Consider the following 14,867-nt stretch of genomic DNA (forward strand, 5'->3'; position numbering starts at 1 on the left):
CTCACTCAATTTGTTCATTAAACAATTAAGAATATTTTTAAGAGTCTGATGATGACCTAAGCCGAAATTTAATAAATAACTGTTGTGAGAAAAAGACATGTCTTTAATTTTTATTTTTCAAAAAAACAAAAAAAATTTAAAGTTACCTAAGTGAAAAAACGTCTAATGTGCAATATAACATGCAGTTCGGCCCTGCTTTTTCGCTGCAACTCCACTACTCTCGCCTATCTCAGTCTATCGGTAGTTCTGGCATCACCGCTTCCCATAAGGCTCCTTTATGAATTCTTAACTTGACACAGACAGTAGAGTAACTTCAATATAGTCAGTAAAGTAAATAGGGAAAAAAGCCGATATGTGTGACACCTCTACAGTTAGGTGGCTTAACCACAATCAATAAAAATAGAGGGTGTTCTATTACCCAGGGCACCCAAAGAAACTTTCAGATCATAAACCTCCTTACGTAAGTCACACGCTAAGGAGGGGTGGAGGAAAAGCCTGGGGGTCAGATAGGTATTACTTCAATAGCGTAGTGTGACCGGTTTGATTTTCGGACATGTGGATCCCACTTTACAATGGTATACACATGTTCCTAGGGGCATGGTTGATCACTTTGTGTGTGTATGTGTGTGTGTGTGTGTGTATGTGTGTGTGTGCGTGTGTGTGTGTGTGAGTGAATACGGCGACATCTAAGAATAAAACAAACGGTAAAAATCCGAAGATTTCAAACTGTTCGAAACCAAAATCAGACTCTTACTTAAGTCTGTGCCCTACAATTTGTAAATTTTATTTTCAATAAGAAAATACAGTGTGGTAATCAGTGTATCATACGGTATTCAAATAATGGGATTGTGAAATACTCATCAATCTTTGACAGAAGTAAGGAGTATGCTACTTGGTAAAGTAACACAAACAAGGAACAAAATAAGAAATAAACTTATTGTGGAAACACGAGTAAGTGGCCACCAATTTAAAGAACAACGGTTATTTACTTATTTATTAGAAGAAAGGTGAGCTATAAATGAACTTATGAAATTTGTGTCATAGGAAGCCATCTTAGGTGGAAGTATCTAGAGGTTTGAAATATGTTTGTAATAAGGTTGGTATACACTAATATTTTACATATGTCTTGAAATGGGTACAAATGGTCAAAAAAATATCAAATTAGTCTAGAAAGAGCGAATTTAAATATATGCAGGATAATTCGCATTACAACAAATTACATATCTATATATAGTATATTAAACCTGTCTTGATGGTATGCAACATGTTTTGCATGCAGGTGTATTATGGTGTGTATATGTAAAAGTAAATCTTTATTTTATTTTTGATGTTTTGATATATATATATATATATATATATATATATATATATATATAGATATATATATATATATATATACTACTTCCATTAATAACACATGAAGAACACACATTTTAATCATACTATTTTAGTTTTTTCTTTCTGTTCTCTATGGATCAGTTAAAACACACCATTAAAAGATGTCACCAACGAAGTTTTACTGTAAATCACTAAATTTTAAAATGTATTTTATTCATTATTTTATATTTTATATTTTATATGCGTGTTATTAATGTTGAGTGTCATAGATTTATAGAAAATAATCCCGACGACTAGTAAGGTGCACTGAAAATTTGTGATATATTGTAAATATTTACACATTCTTCTAATTACAGTGTCTTGAAGAAGGAATAAAAACAATTTCGAAAGCTAGACCAAAAGTCAAAAGAGTGTTTCTGTAACATCCCGGTCAAACTTTTTGACTGCAGCCCTAATAAACTGTGTTGTAAACACTTTTACATACGTTTTGTTATTAATGTTAAATAGTGGCTTAGTATTAATTTTTAAGTTTATTGTAATACTGTACCTAATTATAAGTTCGGCAGTAGGTTTTTGCATTGTCTTCTGTTTAAAATTTGCACTAAAAAAATTATGACACCAGAAGAAGTGGCACCAGCTGTTGCTTTACAGGATGATGGTCGGAGCATTCGTTACATCGCAAATGCCTTAAGAATATCTCGAAGTACACTGTTTGATGCAATACAAAGATTTCAGGAAATAGGACAATACACCAGGAGTTCAGGTCAAGGTAGACGATGAACCACAAGTCAAGTTGAAGATTGCTTTCTTAGGTTACAAGCGTTCCGCACATTATTACGTTACGTACATTATCAACACCAGTGTTTATTCAACGATTAAATCATGCCCAAAGAAACACAGTTCCCTTTTATACCGTTCAAAGACGCTTAAATGAATATGGATTAAGGTCCAGAATACCTGTCACAGGACCTCTATTAACAGCGGATCATTGGAGGCAACGTTTACACTTCGCTCGCGAACATCTTAATTTGGGTGATGGCGATTGGAGTACTGTGCTTTCACAGATGAGTAAAGATTTAACAGAAACTCATAGATGGGCGGTCTAGAATATGGAGAAGACCTGGTAGACGTTATCAGCAATGTTGTTTTACTCCGAAAGTTCAGTTTGGCGGAGGTGATATAATGGTGTAAGCAGACATTTCCCTAGATGCTCATACAGAAATTGTTACAATTCAAGGGGACAATTTGAACGTCCAACGGTATATTTAGCAATGTTTGGAAGATCATGTAGTGCCATTTGCCTCATTTGTTGGAGAAAACTTTCGTCTGATGCAAGATAATTCTCGTCCATACATCGTAAGAATAACACGGAGAATTTTGATAAAGTTGGGATTCGTTTATTACCATGGCCCCCCAAGGAGTGCAGACTTAAATATAATAGAGCATGCATGGGATATTCTGGAATGACGTATTCGACGTAACCATGGTGAGTTTGAAACCATGAATGATTTGGTGCAAGCAGTTCGTGATGAAAGGGAGCAAATCCCTCAAGACTCAGACTTTGCCGCCTTAATCCCAAGTATGCATGATTGAATGAGATCTGTAATTAGAGCTCGTGGATCGTGGAGGTAATACACTCTACTAAATATCGTTTTCCAAAAAATGTTTATATAAAAAAAAAATACTTTTTGTTTTTTTTTTGCAGATTTTCAAATTTTTTGAATTGTTTATTGTTATTTCTGTGTAACATTCTTGAGTTGTAATACTTTGACTTTTAAATTTTGTTTTTTATTAAATACTCAATTGGTAACATTTTTTAAACGCCAGTTTTTAGGAAACATCAGAGTGTCCGGTTAATTTTGCACCCCAGTGTATATGAATTGACACTAAATAGAAAAAAGAATGAAATAACCACATAAGCAGAATGGGGGAGACACGTGTGGTCAATAGCAAGAGGTAAATCAATAATCGGTAGAAGAAATATCGGCCGACCGCGCAAAAAGATAGAGTGACAACCTTCCATAGAGGTATCAATCCGCCAATGAACAAGCATGGTTGCTTATAAAGAGGAAGAAGAATAAGAAGATAAAAAAATATAACTTTGAGACACCGAAATTTATTGGGACACCATGTATATTTCAGAATAATTTTAAAATATAGCTTTTATCAACTTACAAACTAATAATTTAAAATTTTTAAAATTTTTTTACTCTTTCGCTATAATCTTCCGTTCCGTTAGTGGTGATTCACCTTGTATACAAGGAAAAATTTTTATGTATGTAATTGTTATTATTAATTTCATGAAAATAAAATTAAAGCTGCACTTGTGCTTTTTAGTTACATCTTATCCAAAGCGTTTATAAATATGTAATGTTAAACAATAGTAAAATTTAACTATTTTTATTAGTCCTATAATAATTACATACCCATATCCTTCAATTAAAGAAACAAATATTTATAATGCATTATTTTGTATTCAACTATACATATCCTTTTTTAGTGAAATTAATTAACTACAACTACACAGTGCTGAATACGGCTCTGATTAGAATGAATCATATATGGACAATCTAATAGCAACACTTGCCTGAGAGTTTTGACAACACTGATCTGAATAAGCACAATGTTATTTTCTTAAAGTGGAACGCTCTATAGATAAAATTAAAGTACCTACTTAATTTTGTCAAGTCATAGTCAAGTTATTTCAATTAAATTCTCTGTTGTATATCTTTGAATATTATTATTTTTGGTATACTTATAGAATATTACAAAACAGAAAATTGATTGGGTGCTGATCCTCAAGTTTTTAGAATATTTAAAATATATTTAATTATTCAACTTTTTAATCGTTATAGCTAATGCTATTTTATCTAAATGTATAGTTTATCAGTTTTTTGTTATACTAGTTTTAGTATTAATACTTATACACATTTTTTAAACATAACAAGTACAAGTAAAAAAACAGCAATGGGTTGAATTTAGATTTTTCATAATAATACCATTGATATAAAAGCCTAGACGTTTTACACAATTTATACTTTTTAAATAGATCTTCATGCCCACAACTTAATAGAAACATCATCCAGTTTGTTTTATTCTCTTTTCATGTCATTTGTTAACTAGATATAGTTAATCTCAATCCACGTACATCTCAAATTATATACATACTGAGATAAAAGAGGATATAAACTAATCTTAGTATGTATACAATTTAAGATGTCCACTATGCGGCTGGTAAGCCTCCCCAATAATTAATTCTTGTCGCAGGTCTATCCAGTTCCATGTCATGTTTTCTATCATTTCTGCAGCATTAATGATCCCATTTCCATCTTTAATAATTCCATTTGGAACTATTTTTCTTAGTATTGATGCTAAAACTCTTATAATGCTAATTTTAATGATTCTGGATGGTTTGCACTAGGAGTAAACACAGTTGAAAGACTTTCCTTTCCTTTAAAAATAAATGCCTTTTATGCCAGGAACGGACTTTTCGAATATTACGAAGCACGATAGCGATTGTCAAATTGTTATTTTTGCTTTATGGCTTTTAAGAAACTTATGGTGATTTACCAAATTTATGGATATTATTAAGAAGAACATGGGTTTAGGAAGCTAGGACTATGTTGTCAGAAACATACTTAGGAAGCGTGGTAGCACTTGACAAAGTGTTCCTTTTGTCTTTGAATTTATCGGCATACAGGAAACTGTAAGATCGTAAGAAAAGAGTAATATAGCTAAAAATTGATTTAGCGAGTGCTTCAATTTTCTGTCGCTAAAGCAGTTCTATTCTTGTTGCTATAGTGTGTACCAACACTATAAACTTCTGTTTACGAGGAGATAGTCTACTCGTATACATCAATTAAACCAGAAATACTAGTGCAGATAGTAAAAAAAACATAGTTTGTTTCTGACGCACTTAATATTTCAAAATAATCAAAAACTTAGTAAAACTTAGACTAAACACTTTTGATTTATCGTGTAAAATATATTTTTATAGAGAGAGGCATAAGATCCTTTTCACATAATTTTCTATGAAAGAAAATATATTGAATTGAAATGATGATAGCAGTCTTTTTGAAGAAACTTGGGCAAAGTATTGCTAAGAGGAATGGGGATTATTGAGAGGCAGTTCTATAATAAGTCATAAAGCTGTTTTACTTTATAAATATAACAGCTTCCATTAATTTATACTTGCTGTTCGACACAAGCAAAACAAAACTATGGAAGTGTTAAAAAAATGTTATTGCTTTTTAATTAAAATTATTATGCATGCGAATTATGTAGTGAATTTAATATTAGAAGATTTTTTCTAGAATTATAAAATGGTCACACAAATCATGTATAGTTTTCCTTTTGATCTACCTCAAGGTTTTAGGCTTACATATCAGAATTAGAAGAAAAGTTTAGCTTGAGAAGAAAAAGGTCGGAAAGCACTTCACATAGTAGGTAGTAAACTTATTTTTAGACAATAATAAATAATTCAATTATAGAATAGTGCATTACATATTAAAACCATTTTAAAAAAAGGTTTGTCGCATGTTCTTAAAAGTGTATTTGTTATTATTTTAATGTTTTTACAAAAATATAGGAGAAATGAGTGGAAAAACACTTTAAAAGATAGTAATAAAAAAATTTAATAAAAAGATCGTTTGTTGCGTAATAATTTGTAAAACAAAAACGATTGAAATTATTTCTTTCAATGCGTAAAAGAATTTATAAGTGTAAATTAAAATATATTATTTTTCTTCTGATGCTTTAATTTTTATCATGTCTATTATAAATTTGACAGTGTAACTTAGCAATTAACAAGGACTATTGTAAACTTAAATATAGCTTTTATCAATTGCTGTATTTTAAACAAATATTTATTGATTTCACTAACACATTATTGTGATTTGTCTAGTAAAGAAAACAAACATTTTGGATTCACAATGATTAATGTGTTCACAGTGAATATTTCACTGCGATAAAAAATATTTTCAGCATTGAAAGTATAAGTTAATACCATATGTTGTAAAGTTGCAAAATGGCTTACGGTTTAGTTATGATCAAAAATAGTAATCCTAAATATTAATACAATCCAGCACTTATTTGCTAGTACCAAATAAACGATAAAAAAGTTTGAGATAAAATCTGGGCTCATAATGCAGTTGGTTTAAACGTGACATATTTACAAATCTATTATTTATATAAATAACATCTTCGTCATCGAAAAGGATAAATTATGTACATTAAACCAAAATTTACTAAATAAATACCAAATGAGAACACGAGGAAAATAAGCATAAACATAAGATTTAATATGAAGATTACTCTATACTCAAGTGAGTATAGTTATAAATGAAATATAACTGCGTAATATTCATAGTACTGACATACGAATGCGATTAGTAGATACCGAGTCAATCGCTAATAAGAAAAATATACCCCACAAAACGTTCTTTTTAAGAAGAATGTTACAAATTCCGTGGACTGACCATAGCCCTCATAATTCAATTTTAAGAGTACTAAAGGTAAGTAAATTATTCTGTAGCAAAATCCATCTTCAATATATGGTAGAAAACCGAAGATGACAAGAAAGATCCCCAACAAGATGGATCGACTAAATTACAGGAATATGCAAAAGATCAATGCATGAATTAAAACAAATGTTTAGAAACTGATATCTTTAGATACATACCATACACGACATCATGACGACTACTACAATTCCTCCGGGGGGTCAGAAGTAGAGGGAAAGTAGAGGGAAGTAGAGAGAGAGGGAGAGAGAGGGAGAGAGAGAGAGAGCGATACCTGTTCAGTTTATTTTTTTAGTCTAAACGCTCTTATGATTAATTCATTCAGAAAGTACTTCATTCTCTTAACAAGATAATGCTGTGCCATATCCGTAAAGAATCCTGCTCAATACGCTTATTGCGCTTATTGCTCCTGACGTGTCTTACTTTGAACCAATAGTCCCTATTAAGCATTTTTTCTAGAGTCTTTATTATCATATTATAGAGTCATTATACTTATTGATCTTAAGAACTTATATTTTCCTGTTCAGTTTGTGTGGTTTCATAATAATCATAATTATGATTGGCAGGGATAATCAGACCCATGAACTGAAGAGAAGAATCGGAATTTTAAAAGAGAGCTGCTCACATGCCTGAAGAGAAAAGTATTTGATTAATGTGTCCTCCCAGTGTTAACATACGGAGCAGAAACACTTACTCTAACAAAAGCCTCGGCTACCAAACTAAGAGTCACACAGAGAAGAATGGAGGGTTCCATGTTAGGAGTAACTCTGCGAAACAAAATAAAAAACGAAGAGGTCGGGAGTAGAACCAAGGTGACTGACGTCATCAAAAGGATAGCCAGACACATAGCTAGAATGACGGATGGGCGATGGACAAAGAGGTTATTGGAATGGAGACCAAGGAAACGAGGAAGAGGCCTATATTTAGTAGTGGACTTTTAAGGCTAGATGATGATATGCGTGGTTTTGGTAACAAAGCTATCCATATAAGCATACATTCTCTTAATATGAGTTACAGTACTAAGCTAGCTTGCAGTAGCATATATATCTTTTTTACAAAAGATCATTTCCTTTTTGTAGAAGTATTGTATAATTCCCGGCCGGCTCCGTGATTTATATAGCTTAAATGAGTTTATTGCCTATTTGATTTATTTATACTAGGGGTTGTGTATTCAGTCCAATATTTTATTTATTTATTTCAACGGTAGAACCATTTACAATAAAATACAATAAATAGTAAAAATTAAAGATCATGTACAATAAACATCAAAACAATAACAAAGAAACAAGTAAACAGTTAAAATTTGTACATTAAAACAGAATCACAAATCGCAAAAGTTAAAAACAAATCACATATCTAGATTAATAATAATTAGATTCTTAAGTTGCCTTTTGAAAGCATTAATGTTTGGACAGAAAGGATCTAATAGGAGGTCGTTGCAAGAGCTGAGCATTCTCGACAAGGTAAAATGACGAGCATAATCAGTCCTATGAAAAGAAATATAAAATAGTACAGTGTGTCGAGTTCTATGTATAGTGTTTAAGTGTACATTGGCTAATAACGAGGGACAATTAATAACGTTGTTTAGAATTGTAAACAAAAATAACATATCAGCTCTCAACCTGCGGTTCTTTAATGTAGCAATGTTAAATTGAGACATTATTATAGAATAATCTATAAAATAATTTTCAGTATTTTTTATATTCATATGTGCTTTAAAAGCTAAAGATCTTAGAAACTTCCTCTGAACGCTCTCCAATCCATCAATGTATACTTAATGAAATGGGGACCAAACAACAGAGCATTATTCAACATCTGAGCGTACCAGAGATCAATACAATAATTTGAATACAATAGGTGAGAGATCATGACTGTTACGATAAATTAAACCAAGATTACGAAATCATGTTTTCTTATATTTAAGAAATGGCTTCTAAATGTCAATGCCCAATCCAATAATACACCCAAATCTCTAATCTCTGTAACTAAATCCAAGAGTACATCATTAATAACATATCTATTAACATAAACATAAACACAAACATATAATATTTACATCATTTTGCAGGAGATCTCTATCCATTTATCATGTATACAACGAAATAACTTAAGATCATCAGCAAATAGCAGGAAGTGTGAGTTTTTGATAGCCTTACCAATATCGTTAATGAACAAGGTAAAAAACAAGGGACCACAATGAGACCCTTGTTGTACACCAGAATAACAATGGAATTCTTTTGAAATATAATTGTTAATACAAACTTGCTGTGTACGTTCCATCAGAAAACTTTTAATCCAATTAACAATGGGGTCACCAAAGCCAGATGCATGAAGTTTGTGGACCAAAAGATTATGATTAACCTAGTCAAAGGCCTTTGAGAAATTAGTGTAAAGGCTGTCGACCTGAATTTTATTCTGAAATGCACTAAGATTGTTGGTAATTAACAAGGTTTGTTACTGTCGACTTCCCGTTAGAAAATTTATGTTGTTCATCAATAATTATGTTTCTGCAAGACCAGGTGAGATTTATCGATACCAATTTATCAAAAAGTTTCGGGATTGCTAATTGAATAATTATACCTCTATAATTGTTAATACAATCAGGATTGCCAGATTTATAGATAGGTGTAAGAAAACTATTTTTCCAACATTGTGGAAATAGAGATGATGACACTGATAAATTGACAATTTGTTGTAAAGGTTTACAAAGGGAAAAAATACAGTTCTTAATAAGTGCTGCAGGTATACCATCAGGCCCTGAAGAACATTTAGTTTTTAAACTCATAATCCCCTCGAAAACATCAGTCAGACTAAACTTCAGAATATGGAAATCCACACTATAGTCCAATTTAAAATTAGGTGCATTATACTCACTATCATTATATGTACCTGAAAAATAACTGGCAAATATATTGACTATTTCATCACCATTCTGAACTATTACATCCTCACCTTTATTAGACATTACATTAGGGTAAGCACTAGACATACTTTCAAAAAGAGTGGGGATTACTTGAAAGGTTTGCTTGAATATTCTCTAAATAGTTCTTATCACATACTGCATGTAATGATTTACATCTTTCCCTCAACACCGAAAATTCTTCATATGAGTTGCCTAATGCTTTAAAATTCCTGTGAGCTATTTTTTTCTGTATTACAAGCTCAATTAATTCTCGCAAAAACCAAACTGGAAAGTTTAATGATTTAAACCGTTTGACAGGAACAAACATATTGATGGCATCATATAAAATATGGTAAACATTTTCTAAGCAGCAAATTATATCGGATTCATCTAATACCTTGTTCAAGGAATTAAGGCTACATATTCATTTAAAACTTGATAATTACATTTTTTAAAGACATCCTATTTAAGAAACAAATTTAAATTGGCTGCATGTAACAATATAGTATAAGCTGATTGTTGTTGCGAAGTATTTAATAGAAGTTGAAATCGACACAACTGCATCCCTGTGAGTACAGAAAACTAGATCTAAAAATTTATTATTAAGGTTAGGCAAAGCATTTACTTGTGACATATTTTGAAAATTGTAGCAAGTACAAATAATATTTGCTGGAGAGTGATGCGGACACTCAACTGTAACACCATTACTAAGATTATTCCAGGATGCCTCAGGAAGGTTGTAGTCACCACAAATACAGAATTCACAATCACTGAATCTATCTGCTAAGTCAAACATACAGGTAGAATGCTCCTCATATACTGACCCAGATGACCGTGGAGGAAAGTACACTGCACCAATGACTAACTTTTTTGTGCCACACATTACCTGTGTAAAAATATGTTCTACAGATGAATCGATAGGCCTAACCAACATTGAATAAAGGCGCTTAAGAACACCACCACCACGATTCTTTGAACTGGTTTGATTTTGCCATGTGTCTAGTGGCATCAAATTTGATTCGAACTCTTGACGAGGACTGAGGTTTAGAAGCCATTTTGTAAGCCTGCCATTGTTAGACAAGGCCCATTAAATACTTTATTTGGTTATTTAATTTTTTTTATAACTGTATGATTGAATTATAGGAATCAGGGAATGCCCTAACCGGTCCGAGGCAGGCGGCTAGGTAACCCTGACAGAAGAGTTCCTGATCCTCTAGGTCAGGGGTTGGGCAGTGGGTTAACATCTCACTCCTGTAAATTTTGTTGTTACGAAAACTTCAGATTATTCAACCGTACGGATCTTTTGGCAATGACCAGGCAAAAGAAATAAGGTCAATAACATTTACTATATTTACATGGAACATTTGTACACTCTGCAGTGCAGGGAAGTTAAATAGCTTATTAAAAACAATGCATGAAAATGGATCTGATATAGCTATTTAGGAAGTCAGATAGATAGGTAGTGAGAGTGGAAGTATTACAGCGGTCTAAAACTGATCACATTTTTGGCATAAGATTCTTCAGTTCAGTAAAGATAAAGGAGATGCTGAAAAGGATCTATTCAATAAGAAACTATAGAGTTTTTTCAGACAATGTCAGAAGAATATAAAAATTATTATCGGTGATTTTAATCCTTAACTCGGTCAAGAAACAATCTTTGACCTACTAGTGGCAAACATAATTTTCATACGGTCAAAAACCAAAATGGGCTATGCCTGTCTGTAAAAGTATTATATAAATCCCGTAAAATTTATATGACTCCCAACTAAGTTAACTGCTTATTTGATTTTTTTACTTAATACGATTTTTTTGTCACACGCCGGAGGGGGCATGGTATTCAATACAAGACAAGAACACAGAAAATTCCGAAAAGTTCTTTCAGGATATCTTCACCACCCTAAGTGTAGTCACCTGATTACACAGGTTTAGAACAGCACTCAAAGCCATTTTGCAAGTCAATTAATTAATAAAGTCTTTAAAATTGTATAACCGAATTTACTTCAGATATTATTGGGATGTAATGAATGTATATATAATTACTGTAATGAATTTCTGCTGACGTGTCTTCACTATAGAGACACAATAATTTTAAATTAAAAAAGCCACCAACATATTATTTTTTTCCTTCTTTGTCTGATGACTGCGGGAACTGAACCCATTTGTTAAACTACATATTATTTAACATTTTCGAGATGGTTATTTTCAACGTGATTAAATTAGTCGTAACACAACTAGGGGAGAAAGTGATTAAACGATATATGCTCTTGAGTGCTACTGTAGCTGTCAAGAAAACTAAAGTAAAGAAAACAAGAAAAGAACGCGTAAAAGAAAGAATCGTGAGAAGAAACCAGACCCACGGCGAGAACAAGACATTGCTAAAAAATAGAAAACTTAGTAAGAGCCCAACAAATAAATCCTACACGAGCGTTAAATGAGTCATAATAGCATATATAATAGAAACAACAACGAATAACAAAGAAGTAAATCGAATTCTACAAAGAAATCATGGGAAACATATTTATATTTATCATAACTAGAGAGAGCAAAAGAATGACAAAAATAAGAGAACGTAGTAAAATTCATTGAAGCAATATGAATAGAATATGTCGGACGGATCTTGAGAATACCATCACCACAAATAATTTAAAAAATTACTAACTAGGCCACTAAGGAATAAAAAATTAGAGAAAGCTGAGAAGAAGAAGATAGAAGACGAAAGGAGGATATAAAATGAATGAAAATATAAGATTGAATAATAAAATTTAGAGATACATATGTGTAATATAAAATTATTACTATAATAGGATACATCTGATACTCTAAATCGACTGCCATAATAATATGGGTAATAAGTGTAAAAACTCTGTATTTAATTAACATAACTTACCAAATAGTGCAGCCAAAAGTTGAGTTTTTGTTCCAGAAAATATCTCATTTTCCCCACTATCCATTTTTATTTAAATAAAATACTGATCTAGACACAATAGCGACACACACTGAAACCAATAACAAATTGTAGATAACACCGGAGACATTAGATGTAAAAAAATAGTTACGGAGATCAAGCAATATCAATTCATGACAAGAAATGAAAGCGGTTACCCAAACTACTATTTTAAATACATTTCTTTATTTATTAATATTTGTTTTCAATAATCAGTCAATGATAACTTCTTGGTAATTAGTGTTAACGGATAGCGGTGACAAATAATTATTTTGTTGTTTCATTTAGTGATGGAAATTAGAAGAGTACAACGGTTAAAATCTTAAGAGATTACTGATTTTTTTATTTCAATATAGTTTTAAAAGGTTATTGCCCACACACATAAATTACCAATATATAACCAAATTATTTAATAATAATAATTAAACTTAGATCTTATTTTTTAAAATAAAATATTAGAATTATACATTAATATTGTAAGAAATACAATTTAATGAAAATTAAAAAAATATAAACTAGTTAAAATAAGCTGATAAATAGTACTACATGCATTTAATATTTTACTGAAATTATATTGAAATATAAAGATTATTAAAGGTGATTTCACTTCCAAAGTCGGCCAAGAAACAATCTACCGTCAAACTACTGGCAAGCTCAATACTCTCTACACGATCAGCAAGCAAAATAGCCTACTCCTGATTAATCTCACAGAATCGTGAGAAATAATGGTAGCAAAGATGTACGAGGTATGCAGAAAAGCTAATATTAACTGGGATCACGTCTCAATCAGAACAAAACTCAGAGCCTGTGTATATTCAACTTTAAGAAAGGTCACGGTACAAAAGGCGTAAAATACACCACCGATGCTCTAAAAACCTAAACTTTGGCATAACTACGTGCAAACGCTAAGCAAACATTTTCCAAGAATGAATGAAAACCTATACAAGGAACCTTTAAAAGGAAAAATATACTAGCTCGAGCTATATAATACGAGCAAACCAATATTATTTTCAATTTTACATAGCATAACAATATATATATATATATATATATATATATATATATATATATATATATATATATATATATATATATATATATATATATATATATATATATATATATATATAGAAGAAGAAGATATATATATATATATATATATATATATATGTTTATATATATATAAGTATATATATATATATATATATATATATATATATATATATATATAGTGGTGGGGTTTTCGGTCAAAGTGGAGAAATAAAAGACAAAGAAGGTGGCTACTTCATCTATTTATTGAAGACGTTTCGCTTTTTAATCAAGAAGCATCATCAGTTCATCTAAAAAGAACAATATGAAAAACCAAACATCCATGGAAAAGTTATTATAAGTGGGTTACCTTAAAAAGATATGTAGCAGTCAAAGATATAAAATGTGTAAAGAAGCTTATGATAATGGACATTAAATATTATGTTGTATAGACAATTAATTGAACTGAATACAGTTTACAAATTAACTCAACTTAGCACAGCAAAAGACATGTGGTAATGGTACATGTATATAAAAAATATATGTGAAAAAACTTAAGTAAAAAACATTAATTTATAGAGAACCAAAAAGATCATATGATGCACTTCCACATTTTTGACCTCAAGGCCGCTGTCTTTTCTCGTTCGGCGTGGTACCTAAATTTCTGGTCGCATTTCACCGACAGCGACCGAGAAGCTTAAGAGTGGTAACTTCATTATATATATTTTTTAAATATCTACAATTCAATTTTAATAATGTTACCTAAAGTTAAAATCAAATTTAAATAATGATATACTATTGGAAGTGCATCATATGATCTTTTTGGTTCTCTATAAATTAATGTTTTTTACTTAAGTTTTTTCACATATATTTTTTATATACATGTACCCTTACCACATATCTTTTGCTGTGCTAAGTTGAGTTAATTTGTAAACTGTATTCAGTTCAATTAATTGTCTATACAACATAATATTTAATGTCCATTATCATAAGCTTCTTTACACATTTTATATCTTTGACTGCTACATATCTTTTTAAGGTAACCCACTTATAATAACATTTCCATGGATGTTTGGTTTTTCATATTATTCTTCTTGATTATTATTCTTCTTCTTCTTCTTGAATAAAAAGCGAA

The 14,867-nt window shown here is 31.0% G+C and overlaps 1 protein-coding gene across 1 annotated transcript in view; it reads right to left on the minus strand.

The window, feature by feature from the left end:
- Positions 1–12,876, minus strand: part of LOC140443512 (facilitated trehalose transporter Tret1-like) — a 38,534-nt gene extending 25,658 nt beyond the window's left edge. Inside the window, exon 1 of the mRNA XM_072534823.1 lies at positions 12,647–12,876. Within this exon, the coding sequence (XP_072390924.1) occupies positions 12,647–12,710 (64 nt within the window). The 5' untranslated portion in view covers positions 12,711–12,876. The remainder of the gene's footprint in view (positions 1–12,646) is intronic.
- Positions 12,877–14,867: the final 1,991 nt, after the last annotated feature.

Source organism: Diabrotica undecimpunctata, chromosome 6 (genome assembly GCF_040954645.1).
Source record: "Diabrotica undecimpunctata isolate CICGRU chromosome 6, icDiaUnde3, whole genome shotgun sequence".
Taxonomy (NCBI): Eukaryota; Metazoa; Arthropoda; class Insecta; order Coleoptera; family Chrysomelidae; genus Diabrotica; species Diabrotica undecimpunctata.